A 23,134-nucleotide genomic window follows, 5' to 3' on the forward strand; every position below is an offset into this window, starting at 1 on the left:
ATTAGACTAAGTAGTTAAAAACAGCATTTATTTAAGAGTTCATACAGAGCAAAGTTATACTTATGTTCTGAAGGAGACATTATGGTGGGACAAATAAAACATGTTTTAAATATATATACATATATAATGTATTGTGTGTGTGTATATATATTTAAATACATGCAGTTGTGTCTCAGTGGATACATGAGAAAGTAGATGGTTCCTGTTGGAAAGTTTTTGTTTTTTTTTCCAGTTAAGGTGCCAGATACCTGCATATCTAAAACTAAGATTAGAAAAAATGTTACAAGAAATGTCCTAGGCCATCAGCCTTCTGGACTATGAAAGTGTCACCAGAGTCAAAGAACATTTTTAGATTATACATCCAGCAACAATATGTTATGGAAAAGAGGAAACCTTTGTGAAACATTTCACACCTTTGGTCAATGATTTACCTTTTGTCCATACATTGATAAATCAGTCACTTCTAAATTAATACTGAATTTCACTGACCATCTGCATTGTTAAAAAGGAAAAAGAATACTAGCCACTACAATATAATAACAAAAGCCAATGCCTATCAGAGATGAGAGTGTAGTGCCCACTTTTTTTGACACTTGACACTTGTTACTGACGCACGCTCACACATACCACATTTACACATCCTTCATAATGTTTCCCACACAATAAAAGATTTGCATAAAATCAAGTTTCTTTTTTCCAATGCTTTCTGCAACTGTTTTTCCTTTAATGTGTGAGATAAATCATCTGGAATTAAAGGATTTTTTTGTTTTGTTTTTTGGCACATATCTTGTTCAGAGGTCCCTTTCATCATCTGCATCATGTTAATTTCATCTAGGTTCCCTGCTGCCTGTTGCATCTCAGCCAGGCAGACAGAGGCAGCAGTTGGAATGAATATCATTCTTTCAGGGAGTTCAACCAGGAAAAGGAGAAGACATGGCGAGCTGGCTCAGAATCAGCTCCATTCCCACTCCCTGAAGCTGCAGCCTGTTCCTGCAGGGGAGGGTCCTCAAATCCAATCTGCAACAGAAGAAAATCTGAGTCAAAGGAAGAAAAGATTAGTCCTGTTTGGGTTGGTCCAGTCACTTTTCTACTGAGGAGGAAGGATCACCATAATAATAATTATAGAGGACATAATTATTATTATTAGGGATAGGAAAAAGCCATGAAAGTAATTCCCATTCATGATCCAAAAAAGGGCAACAAGAATGCATGCAGTGGGAAGTTCTTGGGAAAAAGTCCAGGCTATTTTACTTTTTTATTTAAGGCCACATGTACATTATTTACTAAAATAAAAGTTGCCTTGAAATTAATAAGATGGGCAAAAGTCTGCAGAATAAATAAAATCTTGTTTTAAATGCCATTGCTTCATCACATATCACAGGACATATTATTACAATCTCCCTACTGCTAAAGTAAGAATTTCTACCAGGATATGAATATATAGTATACCGTTATTTTTGCAAAAATGTAGGCTTAATTTTGAGCAAATTATGAATGAAAGAACTTTTTTTTTAGGCCATAAAATCTAATACTAACATCAATATTTCTAAATCGATATCTATCTTTTATATAGATATCACAATAAAAGACATTAATCTTTTATAGATACCTGAGAAAGTTGTAATTTTGAAGTAACTGTTCGATCTAATTCATAAGTGAAACTTACAGTATTTATGTCATTTTGAGTTTAAAATATAACTTGGTGAAATGTAGGACAATTATACAGAAGTCTTGCTGAGATGCAATTTGATATATAAGTACAAACTCAATACATCTGAAGGGACCATAACAAACACAGGTCTTCCTAGGAAAACGAGACAAGCTAACATATTCTGATGATTTATATCATCCCACTGGATTAGAATGCCACTGATTGCAAAGCAATGAGGTAGGCACATGCGTTAATTTAGATGCCCTGGTTGATTTTATGAAGCTGCTATATGAATGGACAATACCTGGCACAGGCAAAGCAGAACTATGATAAGTATGCAGTTGTTTGGTTTTTTTGTTTGTTTGTTTGTTTTTTTGCCACAATAGAATAAAACTGAAGCATATGGTTTTCTATGAAGGAATAGTTGAGACATCAGTACAATTGGGCTTTTATGAAAAGGCTGCTATTTGGTTCTGTTAGTAATGGGTTGGCTATCCCAATGTCCTTGAAGTTGAGGTGAAATGAACATCATCTTGACAGAATCCTATTTATATACATAAAATTCTTCTCCTCACCATAGTCACCTTACTCTAACAAATGCTAAAAAAATAAATAAATAACCCAAGTAATCTGGGCATGTCATCAATGTGCAATATACTTTTTTCTAGTCATTCTATATGAGTGAATAGTGAATGCTGCCTAAAGGAAGAGACTGGCAGTCCATTTTGTAGCCTCTTTTCTTTAAAGGTAATTTTTAATCTAGAAAAACTACTATGACAGCTGTTCCAAAATACTTAAAGGGTGACACTAATTGGGTAAGGTATTTTCTGTGGAGGGCTATCATCTTTGTGACACTGCTGGTTGCTAACAGATCATTTGGGACTACTTTTTGAATTTCTATGTATTTTTGTGCTTTTCTGTACTCAAGTTTAAAATCTATCTTCCATTTTAAATGTTTTAGCTGTTAACATCCTTCAAAACTTGGTATTAAACAGTTGGGGTTTGCTGCTTTCACACTGTCATGTTCTCAGTCAGTTATTAGATTTTCCTCCAAACAATATGGACCTTATCTTTCAGATAAGCTATCTTTCAGAGAGGAAAGTCCAGTGCCAGAGTAGGGGCCAAGAGCAGAGATTATCCAGAATATCTTAGGTGAAAAACATTCAAGAATCAGGGGCAAGGATGTGCAGAAAAAGAAACTCTTTCGCTATTGGTGGGAATGTAAAATGGTGTAGGTGCTGTGGAAAAGAGTGTGAGAGTTCCTCAGAACACTGAACATAGAATTCCAGTATCATCCAGCAATTCCATTCTTGGTCATATACTCCAAAGAAGTGAAAGCTAGACTCTCACAGATATTTGCACCCTCATGTTTATAGCAACCCTATTCACTATAGTTAAGAGGTGGAAGCAACCCAAGTGTCCATCACTGGATGAACAGATACACAAAATGTGGCATGCATATATATATATATATCATGGAATATTATTCAGCCTTGTGAAGAAAGGAAATTCTGACACACGCTACAACATAGATGAACCTTGACAACATTATGCTAAATGAAATAAACCCATCAGAAAAAGACAAATATTGTATGATTGCACTTACGTAAGGTATCTAAAGTAGTTGAATTCATAGAAACAGGAAGTAGAATGGTGGTTGCCAGGGGTTGGGGGTAGGGGTTGTTCAGTGGGTACAGAGTTTCAGTTTTACAACATGAAAAGGTACTGGGGATTGGTGGCATAACAGTGTGAATATATTTGACACCACTGAACTGTAATTTATAAATTAAGATGTTAATTTTTGCCATATGTATTTTTGCCACAATTAATTTTAAAAAATTAGGCGACATCATGTTAAAATCTGGATTTGTGGGTTCTCATGACAAAGTTGAAATGTAGCAACCCAGAAAGAACCTGCATGGAGCGTTGAGCAGTGCTGCCCCATCAGACTGCCTATGCTCTCTCTCTCTCCTGCTTCCCGCTGGGCCCACCACCCCCTGCTGCCTCCACAGTGCACGGCTGGTTCCAGCGGCCTTGTCTCATTGTGCTTGGATAGTTGCTATGCTCAGAGCAGAGTACTACTACTCCTACTACTCCTACTATTCCTACTATTAATGTTACCCTCTTCATCTCCAAAGACACACCAGCTTGTTGCTCTTAAAAGGAAGGTGTCAAAGAAAAGAGAGTAAAATGCTCAATAGAGTATATTGGCTTGATTTTTATGCTAAATATGATAATTCTTTTTTTAAGCCAACATGTTTCTTGTGGCAAGATTCTTAAAAATCAAAGTGTGAAACTGCCTTCAGTGTTCAGCTGCAGCCAGATGTGTCCCTGGGCACTGAGCATAGGGGCTATAACTGGGCACAAATTGGTGAAGAGCTCTTGTTTTGGCTTGAGGGCCACACCAGCAAAGCTCGTAACCTAAATGGATCTCATAACACATGATCCACTGACTGAACAAAACTAAATAGATGCTTTCCTGATATTCATTCTGGCACAAGTCTGGAGTAGCCATGTTTAGGAGGGAATTTTTTTAATTTTTAATTTTTTCTGACCCAAAGGAAAAGAGTGAGCTCTGCCAGGTCATTTTGCTCAGTAACCGCGAGGCCCAGAGGCTCAGGCTGCTTCTAAGTTTCCTAGGGCAAGCTTCCCAAATGATCATTTTCTACATCACCCATAATCCTGATCCATTAAAATCTGTCTGTCTTGTGTCCCATTCGCTCAGGCTTATCCAAGTGATAGCAACTGATCTGATAAACTTAATTGCAAGTAATATATTAATGGATGACAACAGCTTGATGTACAGTCTTGCAAGATGGCATTTTACCTAGATATGTCCATGTCTGATCCTGAGGATGACTGTTGTGGACATGTTAGCCACTATACCGGCCACTGATATGTATGTTAGGGACAGTAAGGAAATTTGTGTCCAGACCCCCACACTTGGACCTCCATCTCTTTTCTGCTGCTGTGAATGTCAATCACAAATGCAACCTGGCAGCAGGCTCCGGTTACCTCTTTGCACATTAAATGCCTGTCTTTCTATGCCAATTCAGAAGGACCCTTGTCTGTCTATAATGAAATACATTTGCCTTAAAGGAATGTGGATAAGAGGAGTAAGGCTAGAGCTGAGGCTGCTGAGTGGGCAACCACCCTGTGTCTACCCTGCACCTGCTAGGCTGGGTCAGAGAATCAAAGCCAGATGCTGAAAACTGGTGTGAGTAGGAACACTGAGGTCATGTTTAGAATGTTTATTCAGAAAGGCTAAACTCAAGCATTGGTGTGCTCCGCTACTTAGCATTCCTGAACCTCAGGCCGTTGGATAGCTTAACCATTATGGATTCCAGAGAAAAGGGAGTACAGCCAAGGGCCTGAGCCAGTCATTATGCCTGAGAAGTAACTGAGGCAGGTCTGAGACTCACAGGCAAAGGTCTAAGCCAGGGGTCCCCAAACTTTTTACACAGGGGGCCAGTTCACTGTCCCTCAGACCACTGGAGGGCCGGACTATAAAAAAACTATGAACAAATCCCTATGCACACTGCACATATTTTATTTTAAAGTAAAAAAACAAAACGGGAACAAATACAATATTTAAAATAAAGAACAAGTAAATTTAAATCAACAAACTGACCAATATTTCAATGGGAACTATGCTCCTCTCACTGACCACCAATGAAAGAGGTGCCCCTTCCGGAAGTGCGGTGGGGGCCGGATAAATGGCCTCAGGGGGCCGCATGCGGCCCGTGGGCCGTAGTTTGGGGACCCCTGGTCTAAGCCCTGGAAACTGTGTTGCACAGGTCTGCCGCTGTGGGCATTTCTTCGTGGGAATGCAGACATTTCTGCTTGGTGGTGGAACAACCAAGATAGGTTAGGATTGAAGCACAGAACTATGAAAATGTAAGCACACTTGTCATGAAAGCTAGAGGAAGAAGAAAATAAGTACACCCTACCCCAAGCCCTCAAAGAAGCCCTGGAAGGAAAACACTGGCTGAAAAGCATGTTTTCTTGGGAGGATTTACAACTATACACACTGAATGATTGAAGGGATGGGTTAAGGGAGTTGATTTGGGGGATTCGTTACCACTAGCTGCTTCTTTCTTGATAAAGGACGGTCTGAAACCAGAGTAATTTCCCCAGATTTAGGGGACAAGAAGAAATTAAACTTGCTCACTTTTTCTTAACACAGCAAGAAAGGTACAGTGTAATGTGTTTGGTTTGTTTCAAACATAATGTCTAGGAATTGATGGGGTCAGGTGGGGAGCAGGAAGAAGGTAAAATGTACATGTCACAGCGCAACAAAAACTTAAAGCCAGCTGTTTCCTCAGATATGGACCTGACCACTGTGTGTCCAGCACAGAGTGGGTGTGTACCCTGAAAGGGAAACTGAAATAGAAAGAAATACTAATTGGATCATTAATTCCTCACAGTTAAGGGCTTGTCTTGTGTTAGGCAAATAGACCAGGCAGGTTCTCAAGAGCTATGGCAGGGTGACAGTGTTATTAAGCCCAATTTACAGATGAGAAACAGAAAGGCTGAAGAACTTACTGTAAGTAATTCTAAAGATAAAGTGCTCAGAGTTGTTAATAGTGATCATAAATCCCAAAAGAAAAAGGGCGGCTGCTGCTGTTGAGCAGACGAGACTTAAGATGGCCAATCCGCCCCTGGAAGTCAGACAGAGAGGCAGGTTGGTCAGCAGCATGGGGTGACATTACAGGATAAGGATGTTCTCATTTGCAATGACCGGCCACATCCCTGCAAGCAGTGGGGGACAGAAACAATCTCTCTGATCTGTGAAGGTTCAGACAATGTGTCATCATGAGTGATGACTCAAAGCTGGGGAACTCTTGGTCACACTATTTTTGCTTCAGTCACATCAGCCCAAGTGAAGTGGGGAGTCAGTCACTTTTCCTAGATATGGGCTTGGCCTCTATTGTACTTCACTCACACACACTCCATGGGGAAAGACAAGGGATCATTGGCACTAAGCTCCCACTGTTCTGTAATCTTGAGCAGGTCTCTCATCTTCAATATAAAATGTGGAAGTTGAACAATTCCTCCTGTACAGGGTTGTTGGGAGGTTTAAGTGGGAGAATCCCTATGAAAGAGTATAAATGATTAATAAAGCTATATCCACACAATTATAGCCATTGCCACATGGAATTGTTCTTTTAGATTCATTAACATGATGGTGGATTAGTTCTTCGCTTTGTGGGCTATAGTAGGGACAAAGGCATTTCATAGAAATCACTGAGATACATAAATAAAGAAAGAAAAAATCCACAGGATGTACAGCACTGACTTAGGTCTTAGGTTAAATGGGAAAATACACAATTTAAAAACACAGGAAGCCAAACTGAACTAGCTATGTCATAACAACTTCCCCAGAGAGCTCTCCCCGCTGCCTGCATTACTGTTTTCATGGAATTGTAGAGCTGTAAGCACAGGTTGCCAGGGGAAATGAATTCATTAAATTGCTCACACACAATTTACATTATATTTTCATCTTTAAAATGGATACATCCATTTAGCTTCCCATTAAAGTGACATTTACTAAGAACGTTATTTGATCCTGAAAAATATAGGCTACAGTTTTAGAAGAGACTTTTTTTTTGTCCTTCTAGACAAGCCCCTAAATTGACAATTATTAGGATGTCACTTTCCTAGCAGGAAAAAACAAAAGCCCATAAATAAAAAATTACAGTTGTAGGAATGAAAAATCATTAATAACATTAATGTAATGGCCTCACTAAAGCTTATTGTTTAAGAAAAACCTTACTCTCTTCCATAATTTTTTTCTCTATAAAATGCCTGCATTTTATTATTATCACTTCTTTTAATTTCCAGGATTTTTTTACTAAGCTTAGAGATTCCAGCACAGTCAGGACAAGGGACATACCCATTATTTGTAAGTTTGAATCTCCTAATTTGTAAAATGTAGCAATCACTCTTAGTAGGGATTTCTGTTAGAAAATAATTCGACACCCTGAATCCCTCAATTAAATTTAGAGAACATAGTTACATTTTCATTAATTTCATTTTGTTTTGGAAAGTTCATTAGATCATTTCAAAAAGCACAGGACCTATAGTCACACTCATGGGAAATCATGTTTTTAGTCTCCTGTTTTATTTTTATTTTATTTTTTAATGTTCTATAATACCTTGTGAAATTAATCTTCTCAGAGAAGCAGCCTTCTAGCCCTCTAGCCTCAGGTATCGCTCACCTCTCGGACTCTGGTGGCAAGTGGAGCCGATATTTGCCCTTGAAATCAGTCAATGATTTGGTCTCAAAGGTTATTTGCATGAGAATGATTTTATCTTCTTGTGTGTGATACCTTGGAGAGACCCAGGGCTTCCCAAGGGCTGCTTTGGTCTATGGTTTGTTCATTCTGGTTTAGGAAAATATGAATATTTTCAAAAGGACTGAATCTTAAGAGGATGAGAAATTTGATGAGGTCTTAGGTCTGGGGACACATGTATTAGTTTCTGAGAGCCTAGGAAATAAGCCCTGTGCTTCAAGAAGAAGAGAACCTGACCTGTGGTGGTGCAGTGGATAAAGCGTTGACCTGGAATGCTGAGGTTGCCGGTTCAAAACCCTGGGCTTGCCCGGTCAAGGCACATATGGGAGTTGAAGCTTCCTGCTCCTCTTCCCTTCTCTCTCTCTCTCTCAATCTCTCTCTCTCTCCTCTAAAATAAATAAATAAATAAAAATAATTTTAAAAAAAAGAAGAGAATCTTTGCTAGCTCCTACCCGACTTTCTAATCATTGAAACCATAGATCTCCCTCTTTCCTTTTCCTTTTTTTTTTCTTTTCCTCCTTTTTTTCCCCAAAAAAGAAATATATATATATTTGGAAATATCTTTATAACCTCACAAGACAACACCTATAGAGCCTGGGTTGGAAACTAAGATGGCCAGGGGCTAGTTTTGTTTGTTAACATTTTCCACAGTGGTCTTGACCTCCACACATTCTCCTGCTATTTTAGAATGGAGAGCTAACAGGTGTGGGTTCTCCACATTGTTCCTCAGGTACTGTCTCTGAGCTTATGATATGCTAGAAAGGAACACTCCAGACAGGAGAAGGGGCAATTTGCACCTCCTTGGGTTGGGAGTCTTGGAACTTCTCCACCAAGAGAACAAACCTGGTGCTAGAAGTCCCTGACCTATGATAAGGTGACCTCTGTGGGAACTGGTATAAACAGGACAGTGCGTGAACTAGGGTGTAGGTGTGTCATGAAAATATACAGAAATATTAGCTCATAAAACAATTTACATCACAACTAAAAATAGAGCCTCACAGACCAATGACAACTGATCTCCAAATTGTAAAGTTCAGCCTAGTGAGTTAAAAGAACTTGGAACCTCAACCATCCTAGCCTTTGCTATATTTGGCCTTGTGTGTGGCTGGAAGAGGAAGGGGAGATGGGTTTGTTGGATTTAGGCCATGAGATTTTCCCTATGTCCAGCCATTTGTTATGCCTTAAGGGTTGTCAGCACTTTCCCCCTCCAGGCTCCTTCCTACCTGCCCTCTATCTTTTCCAAGCTACCTTAAAAAATACATACATGCAAATGAAGACCCTCTTTATATCCATTCAAGTAGGCCCACATAAAAAAAAGAAAAGTTATCTTTTTTTTTTTTTTTTAACACTTGGGATACATTCTTCAAGAAAATATAACAATGCTAAATGTGAATACACCTAAACAGAGTTTCAAAACTGACAGAACTTAAAGGATAAAACGACAAGTCCACAATTATAATCAGATCTCAAAATTTCTCTCTCAGTAATTGATAAAAGGATTACATTGAAAATTGGTAAGGTTATTGTAGACTTGAACAACACTAAAAATCAACTGACCTAATTGATATTAGTAGAACATTTCACTCAATGACTATAGAAAATACAATGTTGGCCCTGGCCGGTTGGCTCAGTGGTAGAGCGTCGGCCTGGCGTGCAGAAGTCCTGGGTTCGATTCCCGGCCAGGGCACACAGAAGAAGCACCCATCTGCTTCTCCACCCCTTCCCCTCTCCTTCCTCTCTGTCTCTCTCTTCCCCTCCCGCAGCCGAGGCTCCATTGGATTAAAGATGGCCCAGGCGCTGGGGATGGCTCCTTGGCCTTTGCCCCAGGCGCTAGAGTGGCTCTGGTCGCAACAGAGCGACGCCCCAGAGGGGCAGAGCAATGCCCCCTGGTGGGCAGAGCATCGCCCCTGGTGGGCGTGCCGGGTGGATCCCGGTCGAGCGCATGCAGGAGTCTGTCTGACTGTCTCTCCCCGTTTCCAGCTTCAGAAAAATACAAAAAAGAAAAAAAAAGAAAATACAATGTTTTCAATTGTACATGGAACATTCACCAAGTTAGATCATACTCTGGGCCAGAAAACAAATCTTAATAAATTTAAAAGGATTGGAATCATATAAAAATATTTTTTCTACAACAGAATCAGACCAGAAATTAAACAGGAAGATATCTAGAAAACTCCCAGTATCAAGAACTTAAACAATACTTGTCTAAATAATCCAGGGTCAAAGAAGAAATTATGAGGTAAATAAGAAAATATTTTGAATTAAATGAAAAACAAAACATATCAAATCTTGTGGGATTATTTAAGCAGTGATTTGAAGAAAAATTATGCCATTAAATGATTTTATTAGAAAAAAAGAAAGATTTTAAATTAATAGTCCAAGCTTTAACCCTAAGGAGCTAGAAAGAGAATAATTAAACCCAATGTAAGTATAAGGAAGAAAATAATAAAGAGCAAAACTGAATGCAATAGGAAATAGACCAAAAAATAGAAAAAAAACAGTAAAGCCAAGAAAAAACAGTCAAGTGGAGAACTTCAATAAAGCTGTAATAATCAAGACAGTGTGATATTGGTAGAGAGACAAACATACAGATCAGTGTGATATTGGTAGAGGTACAACATAAAGTCAAGAAGTAGACCCACATATGTATGGTTATTTGAATTTCTACAGGAAATTCTCTGAGGAAAGGATAGTTTTTTCAACACAGTGCCAAAACAAATGAATACGTACAGGGAAAACAAACACACAAAAACTAAAAACCTTTATTCTTACCTCACATATACAAAAATTAACTTAAAATGATCTTAGATCTCACTTAAAGGCTAAAACTATTTAAAGATTCTAGAATAAAACATAGGAGAAAATCTTTTGATTTTGAGTTAAGCAAAAATTTCTTAAATAGGACACAAAAAGCATAAATCATAAGAGAAAAAATGACAAATTGAACTTCATTAAAACTAAAAATGTTTGCTCTTCAAAATACATTGTTAATAAAATGAAAAGTCAAGCTGTAGAATAGAATATTTGCAAAACATGTCTGATAAAGGAGTTTTACCCAAAATACATAAAGAACTTTACAACTTTCTAAGAGATAAACAACCCAATGAAAAAAGTCAGCAAAATACAGGAATAAATACTTCATCAAAGTGAATATAACAATGGCTAAAAAGCACAGAAAATGATACTAAACATCATTAGTCATCTGGAAAATGCAAATTAAAACTACCAGAAGATACCATACACATCCATTAGAATGGCAAAAAAGTAGACTAACACAATACCAAGTTCCGGCTAAAATATGAAGTAACTAGGACTATCTTACATTGCTGGTATAAAATTGAATAGCCACTATGGAAAAGTTTGACAGTTTTTTATGAAGTTAAACATGAATTTACCATATCACTAGCAATTCCACTACTAGATATTCACTCAAGAAAAATGAAAAGACACGTTCACAAAGAACTATATATGAATGTTCATAACAGCTTTATTTACAAACAGACAAAACTGCTAACAACCCAACCATCCATCAAGGGGTGGATAGATAAATCATGGTATATCCATATGATGGAATGCTACTCAGGATAAAATGAAATGAACTACTGATGTATGTAACAAAATGGATGAACCTCAAAAGCATTATTGTGCTAAGTGAAAGAAGCCCATCACAAAAGTCTACAGAATGCATCTTTTCATTTATACAGTCTTCTAGAACTGGCAAAACTATGACAAGCAAAACATTAGCTGGGATGCAGGGAGGGAATTAACTGCAGAGACATGTAGAGTTTTTTGGAGTGACAGAAATATTCTATATCTTAATTGTGGTAGTGGCTATACAATGCTACATATTTGTAAAAAGTTCTTGAACTTTACACTTAAAATAGGTAAATTTCAAAAATCACATGTCTTTCATCTTCTCATTCATCTAATATTCTTTGACTATACCTAATGTGTACATTCTATCTTTGCTCTACTGCGCAATGAGCTCTGTAAGTGACTTTAGGTGAACTTCAGAGTTCAGTCATCATGGATTGTTATAGAGTTTATGACATCTAAAGGGGTAATAATAGCTGTGTAAATACTCAGTTAAATGGTGACTAGGAGGAGAGGTAGAAAACAGTTTGGGAAATGGGGATTTATATAAGAGCTTCAAGGCAAGAAATATATTTTTTAAAATTCAGTGGGCTCTCCATTTCACTGAGAATATATTGTTATTATTGTCACTCAGAATGATTTGCATCAGTCCAATGTCCATAACCCTACCAATGAAAATATCCTGAGACAGTTTATAAAATTCTTAGTACTAGATTTTTCACTCTCTAATGTTGTATAGTTGTATGAATTTCTCACTGAGTAGTTGCTTCATTTTCCTGGTGAGAAAACTTAGGCTCAAAGAAATTAAACACCTAGAGTCAGGTGTAGAAACAGGAAGATGGGACTTAAATATTTTCTCCTAATTTCATTGATCTTTCCAGTGTCCCATGCCTTAGAAGAATTTTTGACCAACTTATTTGTCTATTTCATGCTCTGGTGAAATATATGAGCTGTGGTTCTTTATGGAGGCAGAAATTGTAGAAACTTTAATGTCAAAGTCCCTATCACCAAAGCAATTGGTTCTTTGTTGAGAGAGAGAAAGAGAGGGAGGTGTGTGTGTGTGTGTGTGTGTGTGTGTGTGTGTGTGTATGTGTGTGTGTGTATAGGGAGTGGGATGGGGTGGTCTTCTGACCTTGAGACAGCTGCCATGGTCCAGCTCAAGTATCAGTCAGAGCAACTGCCAAGTTAATCTGCCAAATAGGGAAACATTTCTTTGGAAATCCCTGTTCCCTGAGCAGCTCCTATTAAATGCTTTGGACAAATTCTTCCACACAAGGCCACTAAACCTCACTGGGAAGGGAGAATGGGGAACAGGGAGGGCTTCATTGTTGCTCCAACTTCTGGAAAAACCTAATTGCCATGCAGATTCCCAATAAAGTACCCATTGTCCATGGGGGTGAAGATGGGGGTGGGTGGTAGAGGGAGTCCCCATGTTAACACCCATGTATAATTTGCATGTAGTTCAGAAAGAGGAAGGGCAGTAGATGGAAGCAGATTGGACCAGGTATCCCGGGAAATGAGGTTTACAGAGACTGCTTTCCTAAGGACCCGACTTGTCTCATGGAGTCCTTCTCCCTACATTATTATTGCCCAGTCTTCTGAGGTTGACTAGGGCCTGGTGTGATTTTTTTCAAAATAAATTTAAAAATTAACACATAATATAGGTCAAATGTCATTTCCACCAAACTCTCTTTGCATTGACTGAGCATGTAGCAGGCATTGCCTAGAAAGGTGGAAACTTCGAGGGCAATTTTGTACCTAATGACCAGTTTGTGTAGAGAGGCTTTGAATAGTTTGACTTGTGACCTTTTTCACAAGGTTTTCTGGGAGGAATGGGGTGTGAATGGGTGCAAAATGCATTCTGCCAAAGGATAACTAGGAAGCAGAGCCTTCTATGAGATCCAATTTCATATAGGACTGAATTCAAACCTTGTTGAGAAATTAATTTTTCTTCAAGAATGAGGGTGGAGAAGGCAACAATGCTCTTTTGACCTTCGCAAGCAGAGTGCTGGAAAGAGTTGATGTTTTGTTTTTGCTATGGTCAGTTTCTAACACATAATCTGCCTATGTGTTTAGGTGAAGAGAGAAGGTACATGGTAAAATAGAGATTGCACTAAATCACAGGCAGCAAAAGCAAGGACAGGTGAACAGCAATGAAGAAAGCACTGGAAATGGAACATTGGTCTTCTTAAAAGATTTGCAGCTCTGCTGATGAGGTCTGAAGTGAGTTTACAGTGAGCAAGTGAGCCTGAGATGCTCTGAGTCTCTAAGGTGACCTCATTCCCTGGCATGGGATCAGTGAAGAGAAGTCATACCACCCACCAGTTAATCAAGAACTCTATCACATTCTAAATGTTCAGGGAAAAACTACTGATGAAGTATGAAATTCCAACAAGCTAACCTTGCATTGGACAAATACTAGTTTAGTAAGTTGGGTTCTAAGGTGGTGAAGGTGAATCAGGCCTGCAAAAAATAGAGAGGCCAGGAATCTGATACTGTGGTGAGGTTTCTGTATCGATCTGTCCATATCCCCTTTCCCAGATTGAGTGCTACTCCACTGTACACAGATTTCCTTCTCTATGTGAAAGGCCCTCTCTCAAACACCATGAACTACACAAGCAAGGTTCTTTGCAAAACTGAATGTCAATTCACCCTACCCCACCTCATCCCCACCAGCCTCACCCTCATCTCACCAGACAAGCACATGAATGTCAGTGTACATGACATGGACTCAGTGGATGGCAGACAAGAAGCATGACTCTCCCTTTGCAGCCTCAGAGAAGTATTACAAGGATATATGGCAACCAAGCCCAAAACCTGAATTCTCAGAATGTAAGCTGGACTCTTCAGACAATTATTCAGATCCACATTAGATTATTCCAATAAAGCTTGGAGTTTTCTTTATCCCCATGTGCCCCACTGAGTCCATGGCCAATACCTTCTCCCACTCCTCGTCAACATAAATAATGACAGGAAGAGGAGTTAAGCACCCGAGCAGATTATAAGGACACTCAGAACATTCTAGGGGCACAGGTTTCTGGCTGCTAAACACTGGGGGCAGATCCCATTCACATACAGTTAAAGACATGGCAGGGATCCATGAGATCCCACTGCCTTTGCTGAGCAGACAGCTAATGAGGCAAAAAGGAACTGTATGACAGGAGCTTCCAGAAGAGTCAATGTCAACCCAGGGAAAAGTCAATGAGCCAGAAATAGCTGAGGCCTTTCAGCACCAGTCACCCTGAATTGCTTCTGAGCTATAGGCACAGGGAGCTGGGTCTCAGGTCCAGCAGGGTCATTTACTAAAAGTACATGGGGTTTGAACCGTTAAATATTGTTAATTAAACTGATAACATTCAAAAGGTTATTTAAGGAGTAAGATGTCAGTCCCTAAGCAAACCTCATAACAGTAATCAAGAAAAGGCTTGACTATGAGGAAAGAATGTCAAAAATAGCATGCTGTTTGTTGGCTTTGTGACTTTTCTTTGGTTCTAATTCTTTATAGCTAGTAAACAAACACTGATCTCTGGCTCTTGACTTATTCAGAGCTCATCTGGCTGCAATCTCCCTCATGTTGCTGTACCTATGGCTCCTTTCTTTTAGGGGCCCCCACCAGGAAAGATACTCTAGAATCCTAGGTTTAAAGATAACTGAGAAGTCACTTAATCTACCTGCCTACCAGACCAAGAATTGCCTATGTATCCCCAACAGTAGTCACTAGGCCACCTCCTGGGCCCTTCGGGTATAAGGAGGTGAAATGCTGCTACTGAATCTGTGGAAACCCTACAGAGTCCTCTGCTGCTCTTCCCTCTATTTGAGTTCTCACAGCATCATGGATGCCTTTTGAAATTGGCCTTCCCTAATAGCCATTCTGGAGGGTCCATCATTACTGGGTTACTGAATAATTGCCCATGGAGTCACTTCTGAGTCAGGATCCCTTCCATGCAGGATTAGATAATGGAGCAATTCTCCTCAGGAAGGTGCCTTGAGGTGATTGCATTGTGGGAACTTGAGGCCACAATATTGTCTAGGAACTTGGTTCTTTTTAGGTGGCTGAGCCTCAAGGTTGGGTAGAAATTCATCTCTGGGCCTACAGAAGAGAAATATGATAAAAAGAAACTACATGAGATATTAGTCAAGGGATAAGAAAATATTTCCTACCCATTAAAGTAAAAATCAAGCACTGAATCTGACTCCAGATGTAGTGAAGTATAAGAAAAGCCAACAGTGCTAGGCAGATTGCTAACTCCTGTGAGAAAACAAGAAGAAAGCTTCACTGACATTATCACAAATAATTTTTCCAACATCATTCAGATGGACTTTTCATTTTGGTTCAGAGCCCTTTTTCGTGCTCCTCACAGGTCTTTTCAGAAAATAGCCCCTCCTCACTCAACTTCTACTAAAGATGTAAGAATCCCCATAAACTTTCTGGAAAGAATCAAAATCTACTCCATTTTTTAAACCTAAAATCTACCTCGAAAGGTTTCCTCAAACCAAACATTTATTTTTATCATTTTCATCTTTGAAAATAAATATATGGCTTAAAAGCCTGTTAGTTTTAATTTTCTAAAAGTCATTTCCTTTATCTCGTGAAGTGGAGCTTCACTTGAGCAGATATATTCAAGAGAGTAAGTAATTTTCTCATTTTTGAAAAAATGTCGTTTGCTGTTTGTGATCACCTGATGACCCAGGAGCATGGAACCAGAGAGTATCTGTTTGTCAGCCCCTTGACTGGGCAACACTCACACCCCACACATCATTTAAGAATGCTCACAGGTATGGAGTAACCATGAACATTCTTCCTCGTGAAGAAATTGTAGATTTCTTCTGTAGAATCTTTGAGCCATGCAAACATCTAACCCAGAGTTAGGAAGAAGGCATGGATGTCAAACTTTAATTATAAGAAGGAGAAAAAACATCAAGTAAGTGTCCCTTTTTAAAAAAAATTTGATGGAAGAAAACCTGTGCTTTTCTGCTCCCAGGAGCACATGCTTAGGAAGCACTGGTTTAATCAAGCCAAGACGATCTTTGTCTAGCCATAGCCAGCACACTTCCAGAATCCATGAATCATAGGTTATTCTCCAGAGCAGACTTCCAACTCAACTCAAACATGCTCCTTGGGGGTTGCTGGGAAGGGCACAAAGCAGGTTATTAGTCTTTGGAAGCCCAAAGAGGACAAAGACTAGGCCGAGCAATGGCAAGCGGCCTTGCAAAGGGTATCGGGGACACCAGCCAGTCACTGCAGACAAAGCAGCTTGCAACTGCATGCCTAAGGGCCAGGCTCTCTAGGGTCCCCTTCCCTGGGAAGCCAGGTGTGAGGTCACCACTCACCAGGTCAAATTGTTTTTTCTTTTTTGTTTTACATAAGGATTAAAAAACAAGTCAATACAAGGCTTAAGCAGTAAGCCAGCATTGGAGCTTAGTTGTTCCTGAGATTTTCCCAAAGCCACAGTTTCTGTCTGCCCCTTTGGAAGCCCTTCTTTCTTTCTGTGATTCTAGCAGGACCCTGGGCTGCACAGGGAAGCAGTCAGACACAAGAGCATCAACACTAACCTGAGAAGTAGCTGCAGGTGAACTAGGTGCCTTACCACTCACTGCTGCCCTTTCACTGGCTGCGCCTTCTGCCACTTCTGCCTTCTGCACATTCGAATCCTCAGAACCTGGAGGCCCTATGTGCCCCAGACCTTCGCTCCCTGGGTTGGAAGGTGGGTTGGTGGTAGCTGTCCAGGTTTGGCCTTTATACCAACTAGGGTAAAACAAGGGATCCGCAGTGTCCGTTGCTGCAGAGACTGGAGTTTCAGACTCGGTGGTCTGCTGAGAGCCAGTGGGTACAACCTCCCCCTTAATTGGGGCAGATACATTCAAAAATAAAAGAAAAGAAAAAAAGGAGAAAAAAAGCAGTCGATTTTAGTTCCCTTTGGGTTTGACCGCTGTGAGCTCTGTGTGTAGTGCCTGATTTTGTGTGTGCTTTATCCCACCCTCAGCAGAGCTAAGGGAAGAAATGCTAACAGTGCCCCTCTTCATGGCCTCGGCACAGGCCCCTTCTTCTTTTCTAATGTCTATACAAGATGGCAGCCTGGCTGGGCAGACAATGGCATCCTAAAATGAAATTACTTATAAAATATCAGAAGGGGGGAAAAGTCAAACTATTGACCTTTTTGATGTATGTGGGCCCCCAAGACCTTTTTTTTTTTTCTAAAACAATGCATTGATAATATTCTCATTTAACCACCCCTCTTTCAATTTTAGTGCATTTAGTATACTCAGATTTTCAAGATTCTAGGAGCTACGAATAATACATATTTTAGCCTGGTTTCCTACGGAGGCAGAACATAGAATTATACACTTGTATCTCTGAGTTCTCCCTCTGAGGTTTTGTTTCTATAGGTAATTTCAATCCACTGTGAAAGTAGGTGCAGACACAGGGCTCCTTTGTAATGAGTCTGCATTATTCTCAAACTCAACAGGTTGGGACCTGTCTGCTGAAGGCATCATGCAGTCAGCACAAAGAACTGGACAGTGACATCTTAGAAATATAAGGTCAGCCAATCAGGTACCACATCTGGGATGAGTTAATTTCCTTAGAAATTTTTTTTAAACAATTCTGTTAACAGATAATCTCATCAAATAACATACATAGAAAACTAGGCTTCATTTGTTTGCCCACTGAATGAAAGATATAGTTGTATTTCAGGGTAAGCAAGAGGGACATTTTAGCATGGCTTCTCTAGATAATTACATCCTTTATTATCTGTAGAAAATGTAAAATTTTAAAAGTATAATCATTTTTATTTTTCACCCTATATTACATATTTTCTCACCCTACACCCTGTATCTGCATTCAGAGCAGACCTAATCTTTATGATACTGGCTCTCTATGAACATGTTACATACACACAATTTACAGACAAGAATGCCTCAAGTTTGAAGGTATAATTGGTGAAAATCATGTTAAACCAAGTCTTGCCAACCAGTTATAATAACAACAAATCTGTTCAATCACCCACAGGGAAGTTTCTCTGTGACATTGCGACTGCCCTGAAATCTTTTGTCTTCTATATACAAATGTCCAGCATGTAGTTATCTTTTTCTTAAGGTAGTATAAATTGTTTAGGCTGTTGGGCAAGGAAGCATGCCTGCATGTCCTATAGGAAAGAACTCATGAACGGTTACCTGAGTCATCAGGGCATCCCAAGCAGGTGGCAGGGCTGCAGGTGGCTCTGGAGAGGAGAGAGGACATGTCCCTGGGGCAGCCTGGGGCTCTGAGGCCAGCTGAGAGGGCTCCAAGGCTTTCTCTGGACTTCCATCTTCTCCTGATGGCTCTGTTTGAACATTTTCTACCTCCTCCAATTTTACTCCTTCTTCTCCTTCTCCTTTTACCTCCCCCTCTCCTCCTCCTTCTTCTTCTCCTTCTACCTCTCCTCCTTCTTCTTCTTCCTCTTCATCTTCTAGTAAGGTAATGTATTTTTATGTCACTACAATTACCACTACAGCCATGAAAAAAATGGCCAGAGCTAGGAAAATTTTCTTTAACAAACACTTGACCATGGCCCAAATATGCCATGCTGGAGTTTTGCCCTTTTAGTTAAATGTGGACAGGATAAATTTGAAGAGGGGGGCAAATCATCACTACCTTCCTTGCTCCCCTCACCCCCAATATGATGTATATAGTCTTCACCACCACCATGCACCATCCACCTGATCCCCCAGAGCCTGTTCACATTTTTATCACACTCTGTCATAGCTGGAGGCTCCTGAAGGCCAGGATTGTCATATTTATCCCCATCAAATCAAATGGAAATGCAACTCTCTTCCTTATCTGAGAAAACATACAAAACCTTTGTTTACTTTCTCACCTCCTTTGTTCAGTGAATGCTGACTTTTGGCACAATTATTGCCATGATTATTTTCCTAACCTATTGACCTTAATATTTATTCAGGCAATATTAAGGAGAGATGATATTAAGTAATTTTTTAAAAAGATCCATCATGAGATTTGCTTCTAAAGTTACATCTGTGGACACTAATACAGCTTCGTGGCATTAGGACTGGTCTAGCTGAGTTGTCTCATCTCCGAGACGGGCTAGGACGATCAAGACCATCAAAGATTTTGTCAGTTCCAAGGTTATGTTCCTCTTTTCAATGATTTCATCAGGATAAGTTTACAGGAGTGGGATTTCTGGGCCAAATGGTAAGGTTGTGCTTACAACTCAAGAAGTATATCTGGTCACATGAACCAAGTTTTATTCCCAAGTTGTGACTTATTCTGTGACTTGCTACTATTCTTGCTCTCTAAAATTTGATTAAGTGGATGTGCTACACTATCCATCCAGATGCCTGCTATGTTTTATTAACTTTGCACCTGATTATATTTTACATCACTGTGCCTAACACCTTGTATAGGGTTGAAATTGAGATTTCATCATCACCATCAATTATTAAGTATTAGACTACCCAGAGTCAAATGCCCAGTAACAGCATTATAATAAGCACTGTGATATGCAAAACTAAACAAACACTGTCAACAAACTATGATTTTGTAATGAAATAGAGCTTCACATGAGATAACAATCCTTGTGAAATTGTCACCATCCATTCTGCAAGTGATTCTGAATCCACCTTTCCTCCCACTGAACTTTTCTGCAGCTTTCACACACCTGCAATTTTGGCCAAAAGGTTACAAGAATAACAAACCTCGGTAAAAATCAATTTCGCGTATTATTTTTTCTTCTCTATTGAGGTTGACTGTGAAGTGGTTCATATTCTCATAATCATGCTCTATTTTCTCCATCTGAAATGCCTTCGAAGCTTCAGAAATTCTGCAACAAAGACAAGTTGCCACTTTCTGTCACTGTTTACAGTTTGATAGCCTTGGGTAAAAATTAAAAGGATACATTTTTCCATGAAATGAAAATTACTTACTTTTGTAACAGGGTTTTGGCATTCTGTGAAAGCAAATAAAAGACAAGCTTGCTTAAATTCTTTTCATCAAAGACAGTGTTGAGACTTAATTCTTTCCTTTGCTGACTGAGAATCTCATAGCTTAGCTTGAAATGCCAAAAATATTGCTCTATATACCAGAACCCTCTTATATTTAAGCAATGTCATGGTCCCTTAAATATATATTTGTTCATGAAATTGTTTAAGTAGATGGAGAATAAGTACATAATGGACTTATAATTTAGTTGGTAAATGAGATGTACATAAGATAATGAAAATGTGATGACAATTACTTCTCCCGACACCCACCTACTTGGCTAATTGCCTCTGGTGCCAAAAGGAGACTTACCTGCAAAAACACTGCCATTTCTGGCTCATCCATGAACTGGATTCCTGACTCAACCAACTTTGATACATTTTCCAAATGATCAGAATACTTTTTGATCAGAGCACGAACATGTTCCAATTTCTCCCCTTGGGTTCGGGTGATGACTTGGGTCATCTCGTTTTTCCTCTCCTCCAGGATGCCATACAGGTAATCAAACTTCTCACAGAGTTCCTGTTTCTGTTTTTTGCAGCATTCCTGTAGTTGGGTTAGCTAATGTTAGAAAGTGTTTGAAAGAACGGCTATTTGGAGAAATCACCTGGACATTTTGAGAGATAAGAAAATTTACTCATGTAGGATATCTTTTCTTTTCCCTTAAGCTGTCACTTACTAATAGATTCCCATTGTGTTACTTTGAAAATCCCACTTTTATCAAATTTTACATTTGGACAACCCCAAATCAATCAAATTGGCTAAATGAATCAATGATCTGTTCTTTTTAAGAATCTTCTGTTCTTGATAAATGGAGAATTTCATATAAATTAAGACAGGCTTTGTTTAAAATTATATATTGGTTATAGAGCTTATAGGTTTATATTTTGCTTTGATATGAATGCGTGTGTATATAAGAAAAAAACTGTGGCGCTTCCTAGTTTGTACCCTCAGTCTCTCTCTGCCCACCTAGTCTGCTACTGTTCCTGTTCCAGCCCTCTCATGTACATTCTGAAGCTTCCAATGGCCTCTGCATCTGGGATACCTTCAAGCCAACTAATATGCTGCTGCCAAATTCATTTTCCTGGGTACAATGCTTTTCCTCTGTTATGACTCCCACTGCCCAAAGAGTAACATTTTAACTTCACAACTGGCTTTCAAACCCCTTCATGACCTGGTTCCTTTACAACATTTCACTCTTCTCCATCACATACCATTCCTGTGTCCAGCAAAATTGAATCACTCACTTTCTTTGCTCATGTTCTCCCTCTATTTAGAATGTTCCTCTCCAATCCACACTTGCAGATGCTAAGCAACCTTAAAGACATGTTGAAATACCACTTCTTCCATAAAGCTTTCCTTGATTTCTATGGCTGAATGTCATCTTTTAATCTTCTGAAATTCCATAATAGTTATTGTTAATGGCCTATACTTGTATCCACCAGGTGTTCTATTTATCCAATACTGTCTAATAACAGGAAATATTGAATCTAAATTCTTGGGGAGAAAGGCTATATAAGAAGTCAGTGTTGTCCATTTGTGCTGTGTGACTAACGCATCTCCAGCACCATCCAGCTCCCTTTACTCTGAGTCCATGTTTAAATCATGACTAACTTTCCAGTTGGCCTGGTCATTGGCTTTTTGGTTTTTCAAGCCCTAGTAAGCCTGTTGTGTGTGTTTGCCTGTCTCCTTGGACCTGACCATCCCTGGGTCTAGGACTTTTAGATCCAAGAACAGCTTTTGAGGCCTAATGATCCAACCTAGCTGTCCTGCCTGTGGATGCTTCCTGAATCCAGCCAATTTATCTCTGATATCTCTGACCTTTGCATGGCCCGTTACCTGTTATTTTGTATTGGTAAACATTGCTGTCTTTGATATCACATATTACTTTCTCCCTTTATATCAGCTTCTTAAATATCTAACCTATAACTTCCTTGACGATAGAATCTGGGTCTGCCTAGGACACATAGTACCTTGGACAGCAGATATTCAATAAATATCTGTCGAATCAATTTTTTAAAATCACATTTCATTTTCCCCCAACTTCTCTACTATTCTCAGACTAACAGGGGAAAAAAAGGATGACCTAAAGCAAATTGTTGGATATGAAGATACTCCACAAATGTGCAAGCAATACATGCCTCACTCCTCTGCCTCCCTTGGATTATAGTCAGTTCTTATCACATTACTGACCAGTTACAATACATGAAGGAAATCTAATGGTACAAACCATTTTAATCCTTTGAGTAGTATGAGCATTCATGTATGTCCTCATGCCTCCTGACCATCCAGAGTACAATCATAACAAAAATTTTTTATTTTAAAACTGTGTAAGGCAACATTAAAAAAAAGGCAAATGTATGTTCTTCTTGTTTCCATAAATCAGTTATCAAAAAAACATGATTTTAAGTTAATAAAACTGTAACTGTAACTAATTTCATTTTTTGGAAAAAAAAAGTCACTTTCAGGAGTCAGTGAGCATGAGAAAAACTCACTACTCAAAGGGTTAACAGTAAGTATAGCATTGCTGCCATCCACCCATCCATTCACTCATTTAACAAACTACTTAAGCATGTCATTTGTGCCAAGCACTGTGCAAGTCTCTGGGAACCTAAC

The 23,134-nt window shown here is 39.2% G+C and overlaps 1 protein-coding gene across 11 annotated transcripts in view; it reads right to left on the bottom strand.

Annotated features, from left to right (window-relative positions):
• Positions 1–212: 212 nt before the first annotated feature.
• The window catches only part of TRIM55 (tripartite motif containing 55), a 53,130-nt gene continuing 30,208 nt past the window's right edge, over positions 213–23,134 (bottom strand). For 3 of the 11 annotated variants that reach the window (XM_066378947.1, XM_066378946.1, XM_066378948.1), the window contains exons 6-11: positions 20,831–21,064; positions 20,464–20,486; positions 20,236–20,360; positions 18,715–18,989; positions 17,095–17,382; positions 213–1,017 (exon numbers count right to left, since the gene is read on the bottom strand). In XM_066378947.1, the coding sequence (XP_066235044.1) occupies positions 895–1,017; positions 17,095–17,382; positions 18,715–18,989; positions 20,236–20,360; positions 20,464–20,486; positions 20,831–21,064 (1,068 nt within the window). In that variant the 3' untranslated portion in view covers positions 213–894. Of the gene's footprint in view, positions 1,018–6,212; positions 6,313–10,925; positions 15,632–15,702; positions 15,791–16,282; positions 16,669–17,094; positions 17,383–18,714; positions 18,990–20,235; positions 20,361–20,463; positions 20,487–20,830; positions 21,065–23,134 lie in introns of those variants that run through there. The other 8 variants (XM_066378958.1, XM_066378951.1, XM_066378955.1 and 5 more) reach the window with 8 other exon arrangements.

The sequence above is a fragment of the Saccopteryx leptura genome, chromosome 3, assembly GCF_036850995.1.
Source record: "Saccopteryx leptura isolate mSacLep1 chromosome 3, mSacLep1_pri_phased_curated, whole genome shotgun sequence".
In the NCBI taxonomy this organism is placed as follows: domain Eukaryota; kingdom Metazoa; phylum Chordata; class Mammalia; order Chiroptera; family Emballonuridae; genus Saccopteryx; species Saccopteryx leptura.